Source organism: Sebastes umbrosus, chromosome 1 (genome assembly GCF_015220745.1).
Source record: "Sebastes umbrosus isolate fSebUmb1 chromosome 1, fSebUmb1.pri, whole genome shotgun sequence".
NCBI lineage: Eukaryota > Metazoa > Chordata > Actinopteri > Perciformes > Sebastidae > Sebastes > Sebastes umbrosus.
In genome coordinates, this window is record NC_051269.1 from 13,291,408 (window position 1) to 13,312,383 (window position 20,976).

The window sequence follows — 20,976 nt, forward strand, 5'->3', positions numbered from 1 at the left end:
CTGTTTAGCTGTAAAATGAGAAAGTTTAGTTGAGGAAATACCAAGCACCGCCCACCAGCTGGAGCAAAGCCAATAGGAATGCTCTCTTTCTGAAATGACCTGTGATTGGCCAAAGTCTCCCGTCACGGACAGAGCCATGAGGAGGTGCAGAAGTCTAGTTATCTCTCAGAACACTTGAATTACAATATGCTGAAAGGTTATATGGTATTTTTGCCAAATAATGCCAAAAATATCCTGCCTACTGCAGGTTTAATAGATCCAAACAGGTAATAATTTACGTGCAACAAACATCTCCTCTCATAATAAAACTACTTCAACTGACTGCATTGGTTTTAAAAGTGATTTCATATCAGAAAACAGTGAAGATATCACTTGAGTTGGCCTTTTAAGTCAAAATGTGCACTAGGTTTTGTGCAGAGCATAATCTAGGCCTATTTGTATTTTATACTGTAGCTATGGGTTTGCAGAATAAGCCACTAAATGTTCTGTAATCCATTTTTGCAGACGTGGCACTGAATAAAATAATTGTTGAAATAATGGCCAGCAGCTTTAATTTAATCAAATATCTTTGACCTTGCAGTTGAATCCTTTATTAAATGTTTTAATTAAAAACAACCAGGCACAATATCGCACCATAACAAGGCCAGCCTTATGATGAATTAATAACTTCACAAATGATAAACATTGACATATTTTCAACGTTTATTGCATGGTTAAATGATTTGTGTACAGGTCAAACTATGAAAGGTAAAATGTCCCTTATAAGTGTTTAGGTGGCAAATTAAATTAATAACATGCACGATACTGTATAACATGGCCAGCATGTACACTTTGCATTTAAATTATCACAGTATACTACCCTTGAAATAAGACATGAGGACATTTCTGTGAATATAGTGCATCTTACCTTGGGAAGATGATGTTAACCTTAAACCACCCCTCCCTCCTCTACCTCCCTCAGTCATGATATAAGAAGGCGTTGTGACTCAGCATCAACCTCAGTTAACCTTTGTAGATATTCTATGACAAAAGCACATATCATAAATGAAGTCTTATCTACGGTTTTGAATCTGTAGCGGGCTCTTGCAGGGATTTTTCTGACAGCTCCTCTTGTCTGGATCTCGGCCCTTTTGTCACACTGGGGTCTGAAAATCCTGGGAGATAAAAAAGATTGGAAAAGGCATTGGAAAATTGTGTTAAACTGAACGAGAAACAGTATCTGTGTTTAATTTCCTCATGAGATCACTGTGAAATGAGTGCAGATAAATCAAATCAGGGAGACTGAGCACATTTACGGAGCAGAGTGGCTTTGTCTCTGCCAAATCAGACACACATCTAGAGCAAAGGTTGTCAAACTTTTCATAGGTGATCATATAAAGTCTCAAGATTTTAAGATTTTGCCTTAACATAGATTATGTTAAAGTAAAATTGTGATTATGTATGATAATGAATCTACAACATACCATTGGAGCCACTTTCCTTCCATTTGATCTTGTTGTCTTCGGTGTGTCGCGTCCAAGTGGAGCGGAAGCTCACCAGCTCAGCTGTGATGTGAGCGAGACTCCACTGCAGACCTCTGGAGCTCTCCTTCCACAGATTACTGGTGAGACATAACAGTGCTCTCATAGCTGTACTTTTTATACTTTCTTCGTCCAGCTTTACCCTTATTCACCTTTCTTTCTTTCTTTCTTCCTTTCAAGTTTAGATAACTGTGAGTATCTCTATAATATTCTTGTCTTTATTTAAAGGACCAGTGTGTAACATTTAGGGGGATATATGGGCAGTGTATAATAAGTATGTTTTCTTTAGTGTATAATCACCTGAAAATAAGAGTCATTGTGTTTTTTGTAACTTTAGAATGAGACGTTTATATCTACATAGGGAGCGGGTCATGTTTCTACAGTAGCCCAGAACAAGCAAACCAAACGCTGGCTCTAGATAGGGCCATTCACGTTTTCATTTTTTCGCATCGGCCACCATAGTTTGGCACATGGGAGAAGTTTCAGTTGGTTGCAATTTGAAACCTCACCGCTAGATGCCGCCAAATCCACACTAGACCTTTAAAGATCAAAATGTCTCTTAAAGGAATATTTCGACATTTTGGGAAATTACGTTTATTTGCTTTCTTGCTCAGAGTAAGATGAGAAGTCTGTTCGTTAAAAAAAAGAAGCTACAGCCAGTTAGCTTAGCTTAGCATAAAGACTGGAAACGGGGAAACAGCTATCCCAGCTTCATCAAAAGGTATAATAAAATCTGTTTACCATGAGGTCACTGTACATGAACGAGAAATACAGTACTTTATTACACGGCTGTGTTTTTAGTTGCAATACCACCACTGACTGACCACTGGGACAAATTGGCGCCGCCATCCAGCTCTCTTAATGCATCCATATTTTCCAGTCTTTATGTTAAAAAACGAAAACAAAGAAGTAGTAAAATGTACTTCAACAAGTACCAGCCTCCTCCGTGTGTTACCTGTGTCTGTTGCAGGGGTCTGGTGGACCTGGGTTCTCCTCCACCAAAGGAATAACAATCTTTTCAGCCATGTCCGTCAGCAGAGAGAATGTAGGATACACAATGAAGTCTATGAAACCTGCAAAAGAAAATGTTGCCTTATTAACGTGTGAAAATAAAATGTTTCTGAGCTGTTAAAATATGATTTTTATTTTGCTTTTTTATACCGGTAAAGAAATTCAAATGTAAGTCAATGATTGAAGTAATGAGATGTCATATAAGTCACAGCATTTTCATGACTTCAAACAGAAGTGTGGATGGGAATTAAATCAGTTTTATAGAATCAGTGAGAAGAGGACTGAGTGAAACGGGTTTTAGAAAGTGTTTTGTGAGACGTACCGATCTGAGACTCAGCTACTAGGGTGCTTTTTCGATCACACAGTGGAGAGAAGGGAAGGCCGAGCTCTGCCTCTCTATCACCCTCACAAAGATAGAAAGAGAGAGAGAAGATATCTTAAAGGGCATCCCACACCTCACCTGAGAATAACTTTTTAAAGGTTATTTGACTGGAACACATTCACCACTTGAGACTTTTAGATTGTTCGCAGAATATTTCGTTTTTTAAAGTAACACAAGAAACATTAAAGAGTCTTTTTCAGAGAGAGGTTTCTCACATCTTATTTTCAAAGAGAGTATGGCTGCCCGACACCTTCTCTAATCTATTTTTTCTTCTAGTCCAGACAGTGAAAATAGAGGAGAGAGGACGGCTGCACATAGAGACATATTGCTGCATTTACTGGAAATCCACTCAGTTAAAGTACCAACCTCACAATACCAGCCAATTCTCTCATCTATCTATAAGGCTCAGAAGGCATTAGCGTAAAAATAATGGCTTTTTAAGAAGGTTGTAAGAATGCATGATTGACAGGTTTCTTCACTACAGGAAAAGTGGGGTTTTCGTCAGTAAGCAGCACTGTAAATGACCATGAATGTGCAAATGACACGAATTTGTAGGCAGCACAGAAAACTCCTGGGAACAGCCAGGAAATTATGTTGTTTCAATTTTAGGCAGTTGACCCCCCAGCTGCTAGTCCAGGGAGGCCTTCACATGTGAGCTATAGATGCAAATCAAGCTAGTAGGGGGATTTTGACTCACAAATGGTCCAAACCTTTTTCTAAAAAGTACTAACTCAAATTTAAGAAAATCGCCGTATAAACGGATCATGTTTAGTATAATTTCTTGGACTGACGGGGAAGATAAAGGTAGGAATCAGTGTTGCTATTCTTAGATTTAGATTTATTTTATTTCTCTCTTATTTTATCTTTGACTATTTTTATTTTGTTTTTTTATTTATTATTTTTTTATTGTATTTATTTTCATTTTATTTTTATTATTTATTTCATTTATTTCGATTTTCTTCCTTTCTTGTTTTGATTTAGCCTATACTTATTTATGATACTGTTCCAATCTCCAAATACAACCCTATATATTTTATATCATCTGTTATATATCCATGAATGAATCATGAATAAAAAAAATTATAATTATTTCATATAAATGGAAATGAGCACAGCAATAAACTAAATGTATAATCTTCTTTGGCTTAATAAAGTAAAGTAAAGTATTTGATTTCCTTATCTCAGTGATGAATTACCTTGTATGCTACTGGCAATGATCAATAATGTTATTTAAGAAAAGATACTCAAAACAATAGCCTACAATTCGTGCAATCACGTGCAAGGTGATGGTCACACAGAAGACCTCGTGAGATAAGAGCAGGTAAACGCGGATGATTATGCCATTTTTAAATCTGAAAACTGAAGTGAAACACCAGCTGACCGCAGTGAAGAGCAGATGAACTCTCTATGGAGGAGAGGACGGCTGCTCTGGAAGATAAACTGCAGCCAAAATCAGGTCAACAGTTGTGGAAATGTTGCTAAATGTTTCCTGATAAATAAACCAAAATAAGCCTCTGAGTAATCAGCAGGGGAGCTGCTGCCTCAAGCTTCATTTGATATCTATAACAACAACTTGTCTAAATAAGTTGTCAAACAATCTCATCACAAGGTCCATTTAGTAACCTAGCTGTTCTGGAGCTTTCAAGATTTTTTCCTAGTTGTCATGAAATTGTTTTAAATCACTATTTCCCAGAGATTTTGTATGGACTTCTCATCCATGTTATCCTTAAAATAAATAGTAAAAACCTGCATACCAGATCCATCTGCTGATAAAGATAGTGTTATATTATCAAAAGCTCTAAAACAGCTATTAAATGGACCCGTGAGGTGCAGTCAATAACCTTTTTGTTCCACTCTTAGCTGAATTTCTTCACGTTTTTGTTATACTGTGGCACTGCAGGTTATCTTGCCAACTGTAAATGTGAAGTAACAAAGTCTTAATATGATACAAATGTATTTCCAAAACATGAGTCCACTGTCCAAACATCAAATCAAATCATTTCCACTAACAATATAACAGAATTATCATAACAATTCAATTCTCAGTCCTTCGTAACACTATACACATAATAACAAATTCAAGTATATTATTATAGTTTATTTTGGCCCTGAGAGTGAGATTACTCCATCAAGTTCAGTTTCCAATCAATTTTGAACCTCAAGTTTAGCAAAATAATCTAACTTCAGAGGTTAAATCTTCACGGTGTTCTTGATTGAAATGTTTAGTTACACATATTGTTCTCAAAGCTCCACAATGAATTTCAAGGTTTTTAATTTTTCGTGAGGTTTGTGAGTTTTGAAAGGCAACATCACCCCTTCAACAAGATCAAATGGTTTGATATCTGGCTCAATCGATTCTCGTCGGATTATTTTTTTTCCAGATCTGAGCTTGTAAGATGGCTTCAAGTACACAAAGTACAAGTTTGATTATCTTTTCAAAGACACTTCCCTCTCTGCTTCATACCTGAGGTGCTATTTATGTCGTTTCCTTTAGCTCTGACGTAATAAACCTCTTTGAAAGCTTCCCGCTCTCCCTCTCAGACTCCGATGAGTCAGTTACAGACCTTTAGAGCTGCTATTAGGCGTTCAACCTTTTCACTTATCAATCATGCTAAGATAATTACAGATCAAGTCTATTAGATAAGAATAGAAGTTGGTAGGACATAAAAGAGGAAATGATCTGAGCATATGTGAAGGTAATATACAATGAAAATGTTAAAGCCTTTCCAGTACAAAATAAAAACGCTACATAATATTATCCCCTCTTATTGCCCCTCTTCCTCTTAAAAAGATGAACAATTATGCATTGTAGCATTCTAGCTTGTTTTCTGTTGTGTTTGGCCATCTAACAATAATCTAAGCTGTGGTGGAAAAATACATTTACTCAAGTACTGTACCTACAATTTTGAGGTACTTGTAATTTACTTGAGAATTTCCATTTTATGCTACTCTATACTTCTAATTCACTACATCTCAGAGGTAAATAATGTACTTTTACTCCACTACATTTACTTGACACTTATTGTTACTAGTTTACTTTTTAAATGATCATATTATATGATGTAATGCAGTACTATACTACTAATCTACCCAGTAGTAAACAATGTATAACAAATTGGCTCCATATTAACGGACCACATTAAAAAGCTCTTACACGCATTTGCTAGTGATAAAAACAGAACAATATGATCTTCTCTGATAATATAACACTGTGGAATTACATTTTGCTAATAAAACTTTTGTACTTTTACTTAAGTAACATTTTGAATTCAAGACTTTTACTTGAAATGTAGTATTTTTTGGGCTATGGTACTTTTACTTTTACTTAAGTTAAAAAATCTGAGTACGTCTTCCACCACTGATAAAATATGATCCATTGTTACAGATTAAACTACCAAAAGTATACGAAGTAGTTAAGATGAGCTCCATCTTGATTCAATAATAAAGCAGTACACTGACAGTAGCCACTCTGCATAATGAGTACTTTTACTTTTGACACTTAAAGTACATTTTGTTTCCAATACTTCTGCACTTTCACTTTGAATGTTGAATGCAGGACTTTAACTTGTAATGGAGTATTTTTATACTTTGGTATTGCCACTTTTACTGAAGTAAATGATTTCAATCCTTCTTCCACCAAAGAGTGGAAGAAGTATTGAAGTGTGATAATACTAACACAATGAGAGAAGAGAAGTAGAGAAAGAGTCACATTGTCGGTTCAGAGTTATTAGAGTTTCTACCTGCCTGAAGAACTCCTCCATCAGGGCTTTGGTCCAGCGAGAGTGCAGCTGCCAGGGCTTGGACGGATGGCTTATGTCAGCCGTGTGGAGTAACAGAGACAACGCTTTGGGCTTGTCAATCCTGTGGAGAAAACATGATGCACTTGTTGTTATTGTTGCTGTTGTCAGTCGGACATGTCTAAAAAAAGCAGACTTGACACCAGCCGGCGTGACACTAATTTGTCTGTCTACCTCTTTTTGACAGGACATTTGAATCAGCTGAATCTGCTCTGAACGTTTTTATTTTATGACCTGTTGATAGTGCACCACAGCGTAAACAAGCAGCACAGTCTATTAGGGTTACCGTTCTTGTTGTTGTAGACAGGATTTCATCCCTTTGACTTGTAGCAGGTGGGAGGACATGTCTGTGGACAACACCATCTCTATAACAAGTGATCGCAGCTCCCTATAAACGAAAAACACACAGTTTATTAGTTGACCTTGTATTATGGGAAGTAACTGTACAGAGTAAAAAACAGCAGACTCAACGCTGTAACCTTTTTAGATTTCCTGATGGGTTTTCTTGTTCCCATGGTAACGCTGACTGCTAGAAAAGCCCACCACAGTATGCTGCTAGTGTTTATCTTTGGGGATATCTGCAGAGCGCTGCCATGAATAAAACAGTCACATACTGTATATCTGTGATATATTATGAAGCATCAGCCTCCATGAGTATAACAACTCGTTATGCAAGTTTCTCATCACAAACTGTGTTTCAGTGCAGAAATGGATTGTTTACACTCATGAGAACATACAGTATATAGACACATGGAGACAGAGAGAGAGTGAGCTGATGCCAATATCCATCAACCATATGGCTTTTTTTTAAATACGTTGATTTTAGCTCACTGACGTAAAAGATTGTTAGCTACTGAAGAAGTACAAAGTGACTCATTCACTTTTTCATTGCTGACTAGTGAATGAGTCACCAAACAGAAATAGTAACGCAGTCCGTTATTGAAGACATTTTATCTTAAGAGGTCAGAGGTCATGGTCAGCTAGAGGAGCAGCCTTGTAGCCGGTCAGGACTCAAAAGTCTCATTTAAGGACAATTCATGCAGGACAGATAATTGTCCTCATGGAGCCTCTTCTGTCCTCCCTGTAGACATTTTAAATCCACCAACACAGTTACACCACTCAGTTCTTTATATTCCAAACAATAAGGCTGCCATTATTTGTTTTTTCTTATTGTCAAGCAATCTCATGAAAAGACCCAAACCGACAATGTGTTAGACTGTGTCTCAACACTTTCAGATAGAGATGTCACAATACCAGAAATCTAGTAGTCGAGTCCAATACCAGTGAAATTCTGCGATTCTCGATACCAAATCGATACCACAGTAAAAGAAAAACGAGTACAGTCACATTTTCAGAATTTTGGCATCGACTTGGTGCTGAAGTATCGATGACATCCCTATACTAAGATTTAATGTTCACATATGTGTTAATAGGAGGGTTAGCTCTCCCGGCAGAAGCCTTGTTGCTGCACCGATTCTTTGAGAGCTCTTTTCTGCCAAATCTGTGTAACTATTTTCCATAAATGGTCAGTCCCTCGACCTGTCAGCAACACAATTTTAGATGGTAAAAACATAGTCATCTTACATCCATTCCTCTCTTGTCAAATTAGTGAAGATGTTCATTTGGTCGTCCTGTAGGAGGCGAAACGCTGCACTCAGGTGATGGCTTTCCTGCACCGACCGATCATTGTAGATCAATGCAAAATCTGACCTAGCAGACAGACAGTGAAAGAGCACAGAGAAGAGAAAAGACAGTTTACGGAGTGTGAGTATGCATTAAAGTGTAGTTGTACAATTGTGTATTGAAGGGAGGAGGAGGTGATAATGAGTTAAAAAGAGTCTTCCATTAGTGATTTAAGCACTATGACTGTAATGATGGATTTGAAGTGCTGAAGAGGGAGTGGGATGTGATAATAACTGGCACCGTGTGAGTATTAATGATTCAGGATAGCAAGCTAATTAACTAATTTCTCAATCAGGCATCCTCTGTCCACTCATTTGAATTATCTCCTTTATCAGACTGTTGAAATGGGTAACAGAGTACACACAAAGTTTTCCAATTAGTGATTATTTTGTTAAACCAAACATAAAATAAAACACTTGTGAAAATGTCTTCAAAGAAAACATTCAGCTGCGTGTTAAAGTGGTCTTTTGGTGGCAGTTAATAGTCCGTCGTTTCATCCTTCACACGGAGAGAGTGTGGTCACAGTCAGCTTGAATTCATGATGGTTACAATGGTTTTTGATAATGACATTACATGGCGGAAAAAAACCTGTAACACTTTATTTAACGGATCCGTAATGTCCTAGGAAGGCAGTGTCCTGTTAAAAACTCTGTAATTTGGCTGTAATTGTACTGGAAATGAATTGAAAAGATGTCCCCGTCCCCTGAATACGGGGACATTGTGAACAAACTATTGAACAGATTGAACCATGTGGTCTAAATACAGAAATGAATCTATCTGGTCTTCTACGATGTTTCTTAGGACATTTGATGTTTTTTATGATGTTTTTTATTATGTATATTATATTATGCCACTGGTTCCCAACCTGGGGGACCTGACCCCCACTAGGGGTCGCCAAAGCTTCACAGGGGGTCGCAAGGCCTTCTTGATCTTTACAGTTGACCTATATCTCAACATTTTATTTATTTCTTTGAAGAAACCTAAATTAAAATTTGAATCATCTTTTTAGATACAGACTTAAAAATTAGAAAAGTATGCAGCTAAAACAATTAACTAACTAATAAAGAACTGATAGAACAATGGCCAAGCAGGAGAAGAAAACATTGAATTTGTCAAAAAAGAACCCTATTAGGTATATAAGATTGTTAAAAATAATTGCTTAAAATTCATCCAAATCGCTCGTTTTACGCAAACGTCCTGCAGTTATCACTATTTGGGTTAATTGTACAGTTTATCAGTTGTTCTGTACTCTTATTGTTATGCATTGAATATAATATGAAATATCCATAAAATATGTCACTTAGTCAGGTGTCATCAGTTTACTAATAATAGAAACGGGCCCCTGAAGGAAAAAGGTTGGGAACCACTGATATATGCTGTGGCAATATGGCATTGGTTAGACGTAAGCAACGCCCAGAGCCTGTCCATGCTGTTATAGACAGCTGTTAGCCAAACATCTGCAGTATGCTGCTGCCATCCGCCTCCTCTTATTCTGAAGAAGACGTGTTGAAGCAGTAGTTGTTGCACCTTTTAAGCATTAAAAAGCTTTATTATAACCTCATCTTATCTGGAGTAGGAGTAGTAGGAGTCGCTGATTTCCACAGGAATTTCCCTCAAATAACTGCTCAATTTAAACCAAAATAAATATCTATTTATTATAAATTTTTTATTGGAAACTATCTTTTTTGAGAAATTAGATGCTTGCATGTCAGCTGAGCTGCTGTGCACTGACTAAAAGATTTATGCTAGCAATGAATTGTAATTAATGAGTTAATTGGAAATGTACCAATTGAACACTGTCCTTTTATCCTATAATCACCACTAAATTGCATGGTACTTTTACTGTCATTTATCAGTTCCTTATTAGGAAGTTAGGAAGTTACAGTAACAAACACACATAGAAACCACTGTAATAAAAACTTTTTACCTTTTGTACCTCGACTCTTTTGGGAATGAATTCCCCCTTTTTGGTAGACATACAAAGAAACTTCAAATGCAGTCCAGTCTAGCCCTGCAGCATTGAACTATAAACAGGGTCAATCAGAGCTTCAAAGCTTTGAGGAGCCCCCAAGCTGCACAACATGAAGCCGTTTATTTAGTCATATTTTGGCAAAATGTTCAATGTTTGGAGCCTACAGACGGACAGTGGAAAGTGTATTCTGCTGCAGAACTTGTTTGAAAGGTTTCTATGGACATTTTTTGATATATCACTACTGGAATCAGTTGTAACCAACATAAATTCATACTGACTGACTACATCTAATATTCTCCATGAAGTAAGAAACAACAGTTGAGTTATAGCAGTATTTCCAGCCTCCAGGACACTGAGAAGGTATATTTTGGGTGGAGTACAACTTTAGGAAAGACTGTTTGTATTTAGACTCTGAAAGACATGTTCTCTTATTGTGGACGATTATTATTCCCAAAATAAAGCACGATGATGATGATGGGTGCCAAGAGACCGCGTTCTTCAGCCCTCCTATGTGGAAAATCGACATCTAAAAATACTGCGTTCCCTCCGTGAAGATGTGTTTGCTTTAGAGTCTCTCTCTTTCTCCCCCTCTTTCTAAAATTGCATCTAAGAAACACTACCTTACTATTCCTACATACCCTGACATCCCTTACTATATTTTACAGATCTCAAAACAGGATGCGGCATATATATAGGCTATATAGACGACGCTTTATAAGACAGGGTTAAGCAAATATGTGTCAGAAAAAGAGCTTACTTTGTGTGGATGTGAAAGTTGTTTGTGGTTCCTGTGTGTTCGTAGTCGTGGATGGCTGCAGCAAATAGTGACGCCATCACCTCGAGCTCTGTCAGCCAGTGCTTGATAGACACAAGAGATAAAACAAATTCATAAAAAAACATAATGTATGAGTAGCAGGGTGTACATGCTTTACTGTGAGATGAACAGTTCTTATGTCCTTGAATCACTTATTTTCTTATTGTCTATAAATCCTATGAAAAGACCAAAACCAACAATGAATTGATCCTACTAACAAGTAGCTGAAGCCTGATATAGCTTATAAGAGTCTGCAGCGCTACTATCATCACTGTGAGGCTATAAATTCTAATGTCAGGATGCTAACATGCTTGCAATAACAATACTATTGTGAAGATTTTTAGCTTCAGTAGCAGGTAAAATGTTTACCATGATTACTATCTTAGTTTTGTATGTTATAGTGTTGCAACAGTTCAACAAGCCCGCGGTCACAGTTTTGGTTTTGGTTTTGGTTCGGTTTATTTTGCACATTAGGCAGAAGAAAAACAACAATTTTCAATGTTTGATATATAAATAAATAGATTGATTGATTGATAGTTATAAATGATATTTCTATTTTATATGAATTCATATCACTGATTTTATGCATGAAATAAGGCAGCGTACTTAATGGTCAAGTAGGCCTATGTTCAGATAATTGCCTCTTCTTCTATGTCTCTGGCACCTCATCAAATCATTTTTAGGCCTGTGTTTAATAGTGGTGAAACGGTTCAACAAGACCTCGGTTCGGTTTGTGTGTCACTTTTTTAGGGTTCGGTTTTGCATCCCCACAATGTTGTGTAAAACCAAAAATGTCAACCTCATGGTGGCGCTTTAAGAAATGTCACAGGATCACCAAAGTCATTATAGGGCTTCATCCTCCGGGGATCATAAATGTCTGTACAAATGTTGTGGCAAATTCTGGCAATCCATCCACATAACATGGTCATGCTTGACAATAAGAAAAACAGAATAAGTCTGAAGTTATTAAGAGACGGACTTTGGGTCGGGTTATGTCTCTCCTGGGAGACATTCATACTATTGCACTTGGTCATTCACGTGAAAAGTGATAGAAAGAATTAAATTGTTGGACTCAGCCCCCTAATCCGAGATTGGAAAAGTGTGGGTGGAGGGGGTTTCAGAAGCTATCGACTGTCCGACACCATACTGGCAGCTTAACACATTGTTTGTTTTGGTCTTTTCATTGGATGTGTTGACAATTAAGGCAATATCCAAAAACACCATCCTTTAAAAATGGGATGCAGCACCAAAAATAAGAGTATACTTAAGTGAGCCCAGCGTACCACGAGTCCAGAGCGCAGCAGCAGGCAGTGCAGCGTCTGAGTCACATCAGCGGCGTGAACGTGGCTGTGATAGGGGTTGTTGTGTTTGCAGTATCCTCTCTCCAGTGCAGTCAGGAACTCTGTCAGGCACGAAATGGGGATCTACAAAGTTCATCACATAATCATTAAAGTCAAAGTCGTGTTTGAAAATCCAAGGTTCACAAAGTTTGTGTCAACAATAAAAAGCTAAAACATCCTGAGTGTTGTAATACAGTTGTGGCTAGGATTGTCAGGGCTTACGCATGTGATTTGCACACATAATTTGGCATCCCATTGTTCCGAATTGATAATAAAACCCATATGTCTGATTAAATCTGCAATTACACCACACATTTCCCATAAAAGCAGAGGTTAAAAGGACAGTAATGATCATATTACTGTAAAATTTGTCACCCAAAGCACATACAGACACTGACGTTTCTGTTGTAACATGTTGTATGGGAAGTGCAATATCTATGTTGTGCAATGGAATCCAAAGTAAAAGACCTTAAAACGGCTGTTGAGGCCATATCTGGTGATCAGCTCAAAGAACAGAGTTCGTAGAGCGTGATCAGAGCTGGTTGAGTTCAGAGCAAACACGTCAAAGCTCCAGCGGTCAACATCCTGAAGAGAAGGAGGGGAAAGTGAAAGCGTTATTGATGCATACTTGTGGTGTGCACCCGATTCCTTTCGTGATGTCTGATTTATTGCACAAACACCAGACGCGTGGACATATTTATGATTAGTGGAGGCTTACCCTCAGGCAGTTCACAACCGCCGCAGGTTGGTCTGGCATGGCTGCCGTGTAGGCCCTCTTGAACATCCTGAAATAATGCAATGTTTATGTTGAGTTCAGTGAAAGTTCACTAGTTGACACTGTGCAGCGAACTCGTCTCAGGAGCTGTTTATATAAATCCTCCAAAGTCCCTGTCCCCTTTGGAAGGATGTTTTAAAGAGAAAAGGAGGCTAATGTTTCACAGCCCAGTGCAGCTGTCTGTGTTTTCTATGGCTGTGATAGTAACAACACCGTATGAGCTTATATTATAGAGTTATAGTACAGACGTTGAAATCAGTCATTTACAATGAGAGTTTTATAGTATGAGATTATCGTTTCCTTATTTTATTGTATTTAAGTCTCATAAATAAATGTATAGCTGCTGGCTGGTTTCTGTTCTGCAGCAGCTGCATTGTGACAAACGAGTAACACCCCGATAAATCACACAGGCCTCGTCTAAAAAAGCATAACCTTATAATGCTGAGACAAATTGAGCATAATATGTGTTATTTTACCTCTCCACGAATATCCCAGCCTGCACTGCATGCACAATGCTGCGGAACTTGGGCTTCTCGTCTGAGCGTCGTACAGGCCGCCGAGCCCTCTGGGTGAAGGTGGACGCCAGCCAATCGGTGACCTCTGGAGGCACGCCGTCTGACTGCAGCTGCTGAAGGTCGTCCTCGGACTCCAGACACTGCCTGAGAGAGACAACACACATAGTCAGGGATTAAATGGTACGAAAACACAAAGTCATAGATGAATACTGGATTAAAGCTCTATAGGATCAGTCGCTTTGTCCAAAATCACTCCCTATTTATGATGCACTCTATTTAACACCATTGTTTGAGTGTTTGAGAATTGGGTGAGTTAATTTGTGAGTGCACTGAATAGCGTCCAGTCCATGGCATGTACTGTACTTTCTGCCACAGTCATGTGACTCAAAATTACATACAAAATGACGTGTGTCCTAAATCTCAACTTCAGACTACACCATATAGCAGTGGTGTTGCTGATGTCCAGAGTTTTAAAGGAAAAACAAAACATATACAGAGTTGGACCCTAAGGGAACTAAAACTTGTGAGGAAGCTGTAAAAAGATATCTACAGTATCGATCACTATATGAAAATTTGTACAAAAAGTTCTGTGACATAAGACACAAATCCTGTCTGTTTACAGTTTGTACACATGTAACTGTCACATTAGTTAAAGTACAGAACAATCAAAGTTCATAGGGGCTGTTTTCTTGAATTTCTAAAAGTGACTTATTGTAGGTGTTTTTGACTTTTGAATGACCATTTGTGAAAGATTTCTAACTTTTTATCGGCATTTCGGCACCTGATAATCAGTGTTACACTAATATCTACAGGTGTAGTTGGTGATTTGAGGGCCCCACGCAAAGGAAAGCAGTCCATAACTGCTTTTATTTTTCATTAAATATTTTTTTTTAGGGCTGTCAATCAATAAAAATATTTAATTGCGATTACTTTCAAATTAATTGCACATTTTTTATCCGTTCAAAATGTGCCTTTTAAAGGGAGATTTGTCAAGTATTTAATACTTTTATCAACCTGGGAATGGGCAAATATGCTTGCTTTATCCAAATGTATGTATATATTTATTACTGGAAATCAATAAACAACACAAAACAATGACAAATATTGTCCAGAAACCCTCACAGGTACTGCATTTATAGCATACAAAATATGCTCAAATTATAACATGGCAAATTCAAGCCCAACAGGCAACAACAGCTCTCAGTGTGTCAGTGTGCTGACTTGACTATGACTTGCCCCAAACTGCACGTGATTATCATAAAGTGGGCATGTCTGTAAAGGGGAGACTCGTGGGTACCCATAGAACTCATTTTCATTCACATATCTTGAGGTCAGAGAACAAGGGACCCCTTTGAAAATGGCCATGATAGTTTTTCCTCACCAACATTTAGCCAGTATCTTCATTCTAAAACTTAAAACTGAGCCAGCTACAACCTAAAAATCGCAAATTGCGTTAATACGTTAAAGAAATTTGTGACGTTAAAACAAATTTGCGTTAAAGCGTTATTATCGTGTTAATTTTGACAGCCCTAATTCTTTTTTTCAAATAAATACAAATAGTTCAGTATGGGGTGTCACCTCACAACCCCCTACGTGGGTGCTCTGGTTTCCTCCCACAGTCCAAAGACATGCAAATTAGCTCAATTGGCAGTGCATGAATAGGACCAAAAAAGGTACCAATTCAGCAGTTGCTGAAATGTTTTATGTAGCAAGTGATTCAAATCAAATTGTACACAAATATAATATTGCATAGGCTATATGTTACAATCAAACCAACTTAAAATTTGATATCTGTTGGCCTACAGATTAAATTGGATAATGAACAGGAATACCAAAGGCATTTTAATATTAGTTATAATCTTTTTACACCCTTTTGGATCTTTTTTTGGGGCCTTTACACCCGTTTGGGCCTTTACCATGCAAGTTCAAAGTAATGAACTGTTTACTGAAAGAGCACAACGATCATCATATTATTCTACTATATCCTACCTTGATCCATCGTGGTAAACTGCCTCCAGTAACGACGCTGTGAAATCCAGATTCTTTTTGATTTCTTCAAAGTCGACATCTTTCTCCTCCAGCTGCTTCAGCATGCTCCTCAGCCTGGAAGGAAACACGACCATTTATTTGGATGTGAACACAAAAGAAATAAAATGGCAGATGCCCTTTTTGAAAGAACTGGAACTGCTGTGTTCACCCCTCAAAACAGCAATCGCTGAGAGGTAATAGTGGTGTGAAAATGGTTGAAGGTTACAGCAGTTTGGCTTCCAGGTGTTCACATTAAATCACACCGGGCACAGCAATAAAAGTTATAGCTCCAGAAGAGAAAGGTCAGTTTGAACAAAATGCGGACTTTGTGTGATCCAAGCTTTCTCAGCACAGCTCTATAAATTGACAGCACTCGTCATCATCTTGAGTTGGTGAAACAAGGTACGAGGAGTGCTCGAATAGGTTGAGAAATCCTCCTGAAAGGAAAGAGTTCATTTGGAAGTGATTTAAATACCAAGCTGTCCAAAGAAAGCCAGTGGCAAAAGGGCATCATTAGTGCCAAATTTTCCATGAGAGGGAAACTTCCCATGGTTGAGGTCTTATGTAACCCACATTTTGTCAAAGTGGGCTCCATGAAAAAATGATGTTTTGGAGTTTTTAAGTCTTGGCCACAATCTGATCTTGTCTGAGAACATGTTGCTCAATTTGAAACTTTTAATCGAATTCAGATAGAGAACTTGTGGAACAGAATTAATCTCCTGCAGCGTATTAAAAAGCAAATGCTGGAGCACATGTCACCTACAGTGTTACCCACCTGCAGCGTGTTAATGTAATCTCATCACGGTAATATATCCAAAAGCTTTCACAGCATAATAAAGCTCTGATGAAAAATCTCACCCTTAATTTATAGCACTGGAATCTTTCTATTTTGATTGGATTTTTATTTTCTCTGTGGCCATTGTAAGAGAGTTTCATTTGATCTGATCACACGTTCGTGCCACAGATCATTTCTCTAACATCATTTTGGCGTGCTGCGCGTACGCCGCCGTGACCAGAATGATTGTGTTCAAACTGTGCCAGGCCGCGCCGAGGAGCCAACTCCTGGGGATGAGACGCTCACAGCTTTTCAAGTGTTTATCACGCTGGCAAGGGCTTTCAAAAGCTGTCGAGTCATAAAAATAGCATACATCTGAATGCCACCGCTCACTTTCAATCTCGAGTAATCTTTCGTGATAACACGGTCTTTTTTGTTTCAACTGTTCGCAGTAGAAGAGCCTCTGACAGGACGTTTACAGGAAATTACTCGTCAAGTGCACTCGTGAAACTTTGTTTATAGAGAGAAATGACAAATCCTCCTTTGGCTCAGACTTTGTTGAATCTACACACAGCGTAGTGTCGTCCTCACTCGGGCCACAGCAGTGTGGAAGAGGTTGAATGGTATCAGCTTTGTCAGCACAAATCTCTAGATAATAATAGATAGATAGATTATAGATTTCTGTGGCTGCGTACATTTTATTGAGAAAAGAAAGAAGCAAACAAAAGCTTAAACGCACCTCAGATCATATTTCATATCACCATAGAAGTGCTATGAATTATTGACCATCATGACATTAGAACTGTGTGACTGACACTCCCAACAAGGTTTTGAGCTCTGAACCCTGCTGACACTAATACGTCAATGTGTTAACCAAAACAAAACCACATGACCCATCATCTCTGCAGCACATTTCCTTCTACAGAAAAAGCATGATTAAGATCTGTGTTCACACAACCACTTGGAGGGACAAGTGTTCACTCTCATGCTGCCAAGTATAGTCAGAGAAAACCTTGATGAATGCATGAAATCGGTCAAATCTCCTGCAAATTAAAAACACAAAGGCAACAATCTGTTTTTTAGAAAAGGAGACTTTTTGAGGGAAAGGATAAACTTCCAGTTTTAGACTTTGCAGTGAGGGCTGCTGCATTATCACTCATCACTGACTTGTACAGGGTGTATTTTTGACTCACATATTTCCACTGCTGCAAAACAAGAAAACTCCTACATCAGAATGTGTTACCAGACAACCTTACATGCACCCAACAGTGATCGATCGTGTTCAATTTAAAGATGTTTGGTAAAGTCCTCCAGCCTTATTTATGCAGTCACAGAAAGATTAACTAACTATGATATCATCTTTACTAATATTAACCCCCTGTCTTACCTAGAGATGGGGATCTGCAGCCGTTTCTTACGGATTCGCACCAGTTCAGCCATTCCACACTCTGCCCTAATGGGCCCCAGAGTTCAATAAAAAAAAACAATAACAGGATTAAAAAAGGAAAATTATTGCAGTGAAGTTGTAAGCAGATAAAGTTCTCCAAACCACCAACGCAAACTTTGTGTGTCCTGAGACAGACTTCTGTTTCAACAGCTCTCCCACCCACTTCTGGGGGGACCTACTCCACTTCACTCTGATTGGTTAGGCAGGCCCAAACTGTGTCAGTATGTGTGTGTGTGTGTGTGTGTGTGTGTGTGTGTGTGTGAGAGTGTCTTTGTCAGTGAGTGAGTGTTTGTGTATATGTGTACACAGGTTGTGTGAAGTGTGAGTGAGTTGACCTCACTCACTGATGAAGTGTTGACTGCGAGGCTTTCAAGCCGCGTGTACTCAAATCCCCAATGAGAATTTTCCACCGCAGCCGCAAATTAGGGAACTACACAGAGAGCCTTTCAGTGAAACCCACCAGAGTCACCCGAACCAAAATACATAAACAAAGCTCGTCCTCGAAAGCCACCCACAACAGCCAGATAGGCTAACTGCTGTTCTCGATACTGCCGTGCACAGACAACAAGACACTCTTACATCAAAAAATAAATTAGCTTTGACTGCTTTGACAGGTCTTACTGATCTGTTTTAGCTGAAGTTGATTCACAGAATTCATTATGCAAAAAGAAAATAAATATGGTGTCAGACACTTTCTCTTTTACAAGGTGCAAAAACTGCAGTGGCAGCTTAAATCAGCAGGCTCAAATCATAATTAAATACAAATCAGTAATTTACTTTCACAGCACATTCAAAATATTTTTATTGAAAAATGCCACACAACAATAAAAGTCAGCTGAGTGTTTTCTGGGCAGTAAAGAGAGAAGAAAAACTGTTTTTCTGTCCATTGAGACACCAAAAAAGGAAAGCACACAATCCTACAAGATCAGACGAGACAATGAACGCCGTCCCTAAACACTTTTATAGTTCTGGGTCCTAAATCCATTGCCAGTCTTTATTTATAGAGTATTGTGAGAGCTGTGCGACAACGTGGCCTGCATGGGAAAACCCCCCTGCCCGCTGCCCGCCTCCCTCTCCTTGCTTGTCCTGCTTTGGCTGCTGGGTCAGGCTGACTCTCATGCTCCCATGCTCTTTGACATGGCTCAACATATTGCAAAAAATGAAGAGAAGTAACATTACGACGCATGATTCTCCATCTCCTGTGTCACTTTGAGCTGTTTGGTTTTCACCAAAAGTTTAAATGTCGTGGAAAAAGAGAATCAACAATGCCAGAGAATGATGCGCCTGATAGACTTACCCCGTATACTCATACTGTGATGTCAATTAAAAATGTAAATTATAGACTATAGAAGAGTAATTCATCTAGTGTCACTTATAATCCTTCTGTATTCCCTTTGTGTGCTTGCCAGCCTCTTGCTTTACTCTAAACTGTTTTATTTATTTTTTCTCCATCTGTCCGTCATCATCCCAGTCTCCCTCTGATGATGACGAACCCTCTGATCTCTCTCTGTTCACTCAGTGACATCAGCCAATTATTACTCACTGAGCCTTACACTTCAGAGAGAGAAATCTGACTCTGTGCCACCATAAATCATCTAAATGTGACGTGTCTCTGCATGGGAACTAGATGTTCAAGAGACTGAGGGTGCTGAGGGGCACGGAGAGTGGAATCAAATGGATTTTAACCAAGTCAAATTTTTTTTTTACAGTGGTCAAAGGGTCAAGGGTTTGCTATCTCAAGTTTCTCTGGGATGAGCCACGTACCCTATCAACCATGTTGGTTTGATTTAAGAGAGTTTTTATGCCACCGCCCCAATACAAAGTATGTTAATGGAATTTTGTTTGTGGTGCTCATAGTGAAAAATCACATTTGAACCTTCAATGTCATCTCTCTTTCTATGAAATGTATCCCTGTTCTGAATAATTTACAGAATATGCTGCGAGCAATTTTCATTGGAAATACTTTTCACCAAAGAAATAGTCCCTGAACACTATCGACAGTGTGTCATATGGAGAGTGATAAGGACTACATTTTCATGCACACTAATATCAACACAGGTTAAATAGGTTATTGGTGCATTTGCTCATAATTATGCAGTCAAATAGAATTGTTGATGGGACAGAAGATTGTGAAACGGCGGTGGCAGAGGGTTCACCGGCCAAGGACCACATACATCTGCTCATGAGCAGATCCGTTTCCTCAGCAGAAGACAGCCTGCTTCTCCAGTTTGCCAAATCCGTCTTTTAAATAGCAATGTGCCCGATGCAGGCGCACCTGACTTTTAAAGGGAATGGGAGATGACACTCTGATTGGTTTAATTCCTGTTACACCCAAAACACACCTATGATTAATTAAAGGGACTCTTTGTAAGAATCAGAAATTGCTTGTTAACAGCGACACCTGTGATCGTGAAGTCATCGAAAGTCAGCGTCCTGTTGCTCGTGCTTGTTCTCGCTCTACTTAGACATGAACGAGCATCGGTCTAAACAGTGAGGCGACACACGTCAGCTAAAACCACAATATCACTCTATATTTCACCTGCTTGGCAGTAATGTTAGCTGACCAGACGAAGGTCTCTCCATGAATCACTGCTGATCCTAGTGTTGTCATGCGTCAGACTCCCGTCTTCTGCAGTGTGTAGTGTGCGCGCATGCATGTGAGAGATGGAGCGAGTGAAGGCAAGCAGGGAGGCAGAGGAGCAGAGCAGCATCGACTCCAGCCCTGGAGACCAAAGCTCCCGTGTCTTCTGGCTGCGGTCGGGGGGATGGAGCAGGAAGAGTTGACATTGTTTTGCAAGATGGGCTTCACTAGATATAACTTTGCGGTTTTGGTGCACCGATCCAATTTATACGTGTAAGAAGTTACAAACAGTACCTTTAAGAAACAAAATACAACCTGTTTGCCCCTCGCGCCTTA

At 38.8% G+C, this 20,976-nt stretch overlaps 1 protein-coding gene across 2 annotated transcripts; it reads right to left on the minus strand.

The window, feature by feature from the left end:
- Positions 1-684: 684 nt before the first annotated feature.
- Positions 685-18,194, minus strand: LOC119497626 (calcium/calmodulin-dependent 3',5'-cyclic nucleotide phosphodiesterase 1B-like). 2 transcript variants are annotated; one of them, XM_037785867.1, is made up of 14 exons: positions 18,000-18,194; positions 15,799-15,912; positions 13,771-13,953; positions 13,238-13,304; positions 12,988-13,104; positions 12,463-12,603; positions 11,123-11,223; positions 8,295-8,420; positions 6,997-7,098; positions 6,654-6,774; positions 2,854-2,935; positions 2,476-2,593; positions 1,464-1,603; positions 685-1,154 (listed from the first exon to the last, which is right to left on the minus strand). In XM_037785867.1, exons 1-14 carry the CDS (start codon positions 18,050-18,052, stop codon positions 1,057-1,059), a joined length of 1,563 nt encoding a protein of 520 aa, XP_037641795.1. In that variant the 5' UTR covers positions 18,053-18,194; the 3' UTR covers positions 685-1,056. The 2 variants fall into 2 exon arrangements, with proteins under 2 accessions (XP_037641795.1, XP_037641803.1); XM_037785875.1 differs by having other exon boundaries at positions 1,464-1,600; positions 18,000-18,186.
- Between the last annotated feature and the right edge of the window lie 2,782 nt (positions 18,195-20,976).

Bases quoted from the DNA above. Each gene is read 5' to 3' on its own strand.
- LOC119497626 (XM_037785867.1), bottom strand. From the start codon at position 18,052: ATGGCTGAACTGGTGCGAATCCGTAAGAAACGGCTGCAGATCCCCATC. The intron at 15,913-17,999 runs GTAAGACAGGGG...GTTTCCTTCCAG, and splicing joins CTGCAGATCCCCATCTCTAG to GCTGAGGAGCATGCTGAAGC. The intron at 13,305-13,770 runs GTAAAATAACAC...GCATTATTTCAG, and splicing joins GCTGGGATATTCGTGGAGAG to GATGTTCAAGAGGGCCTACA.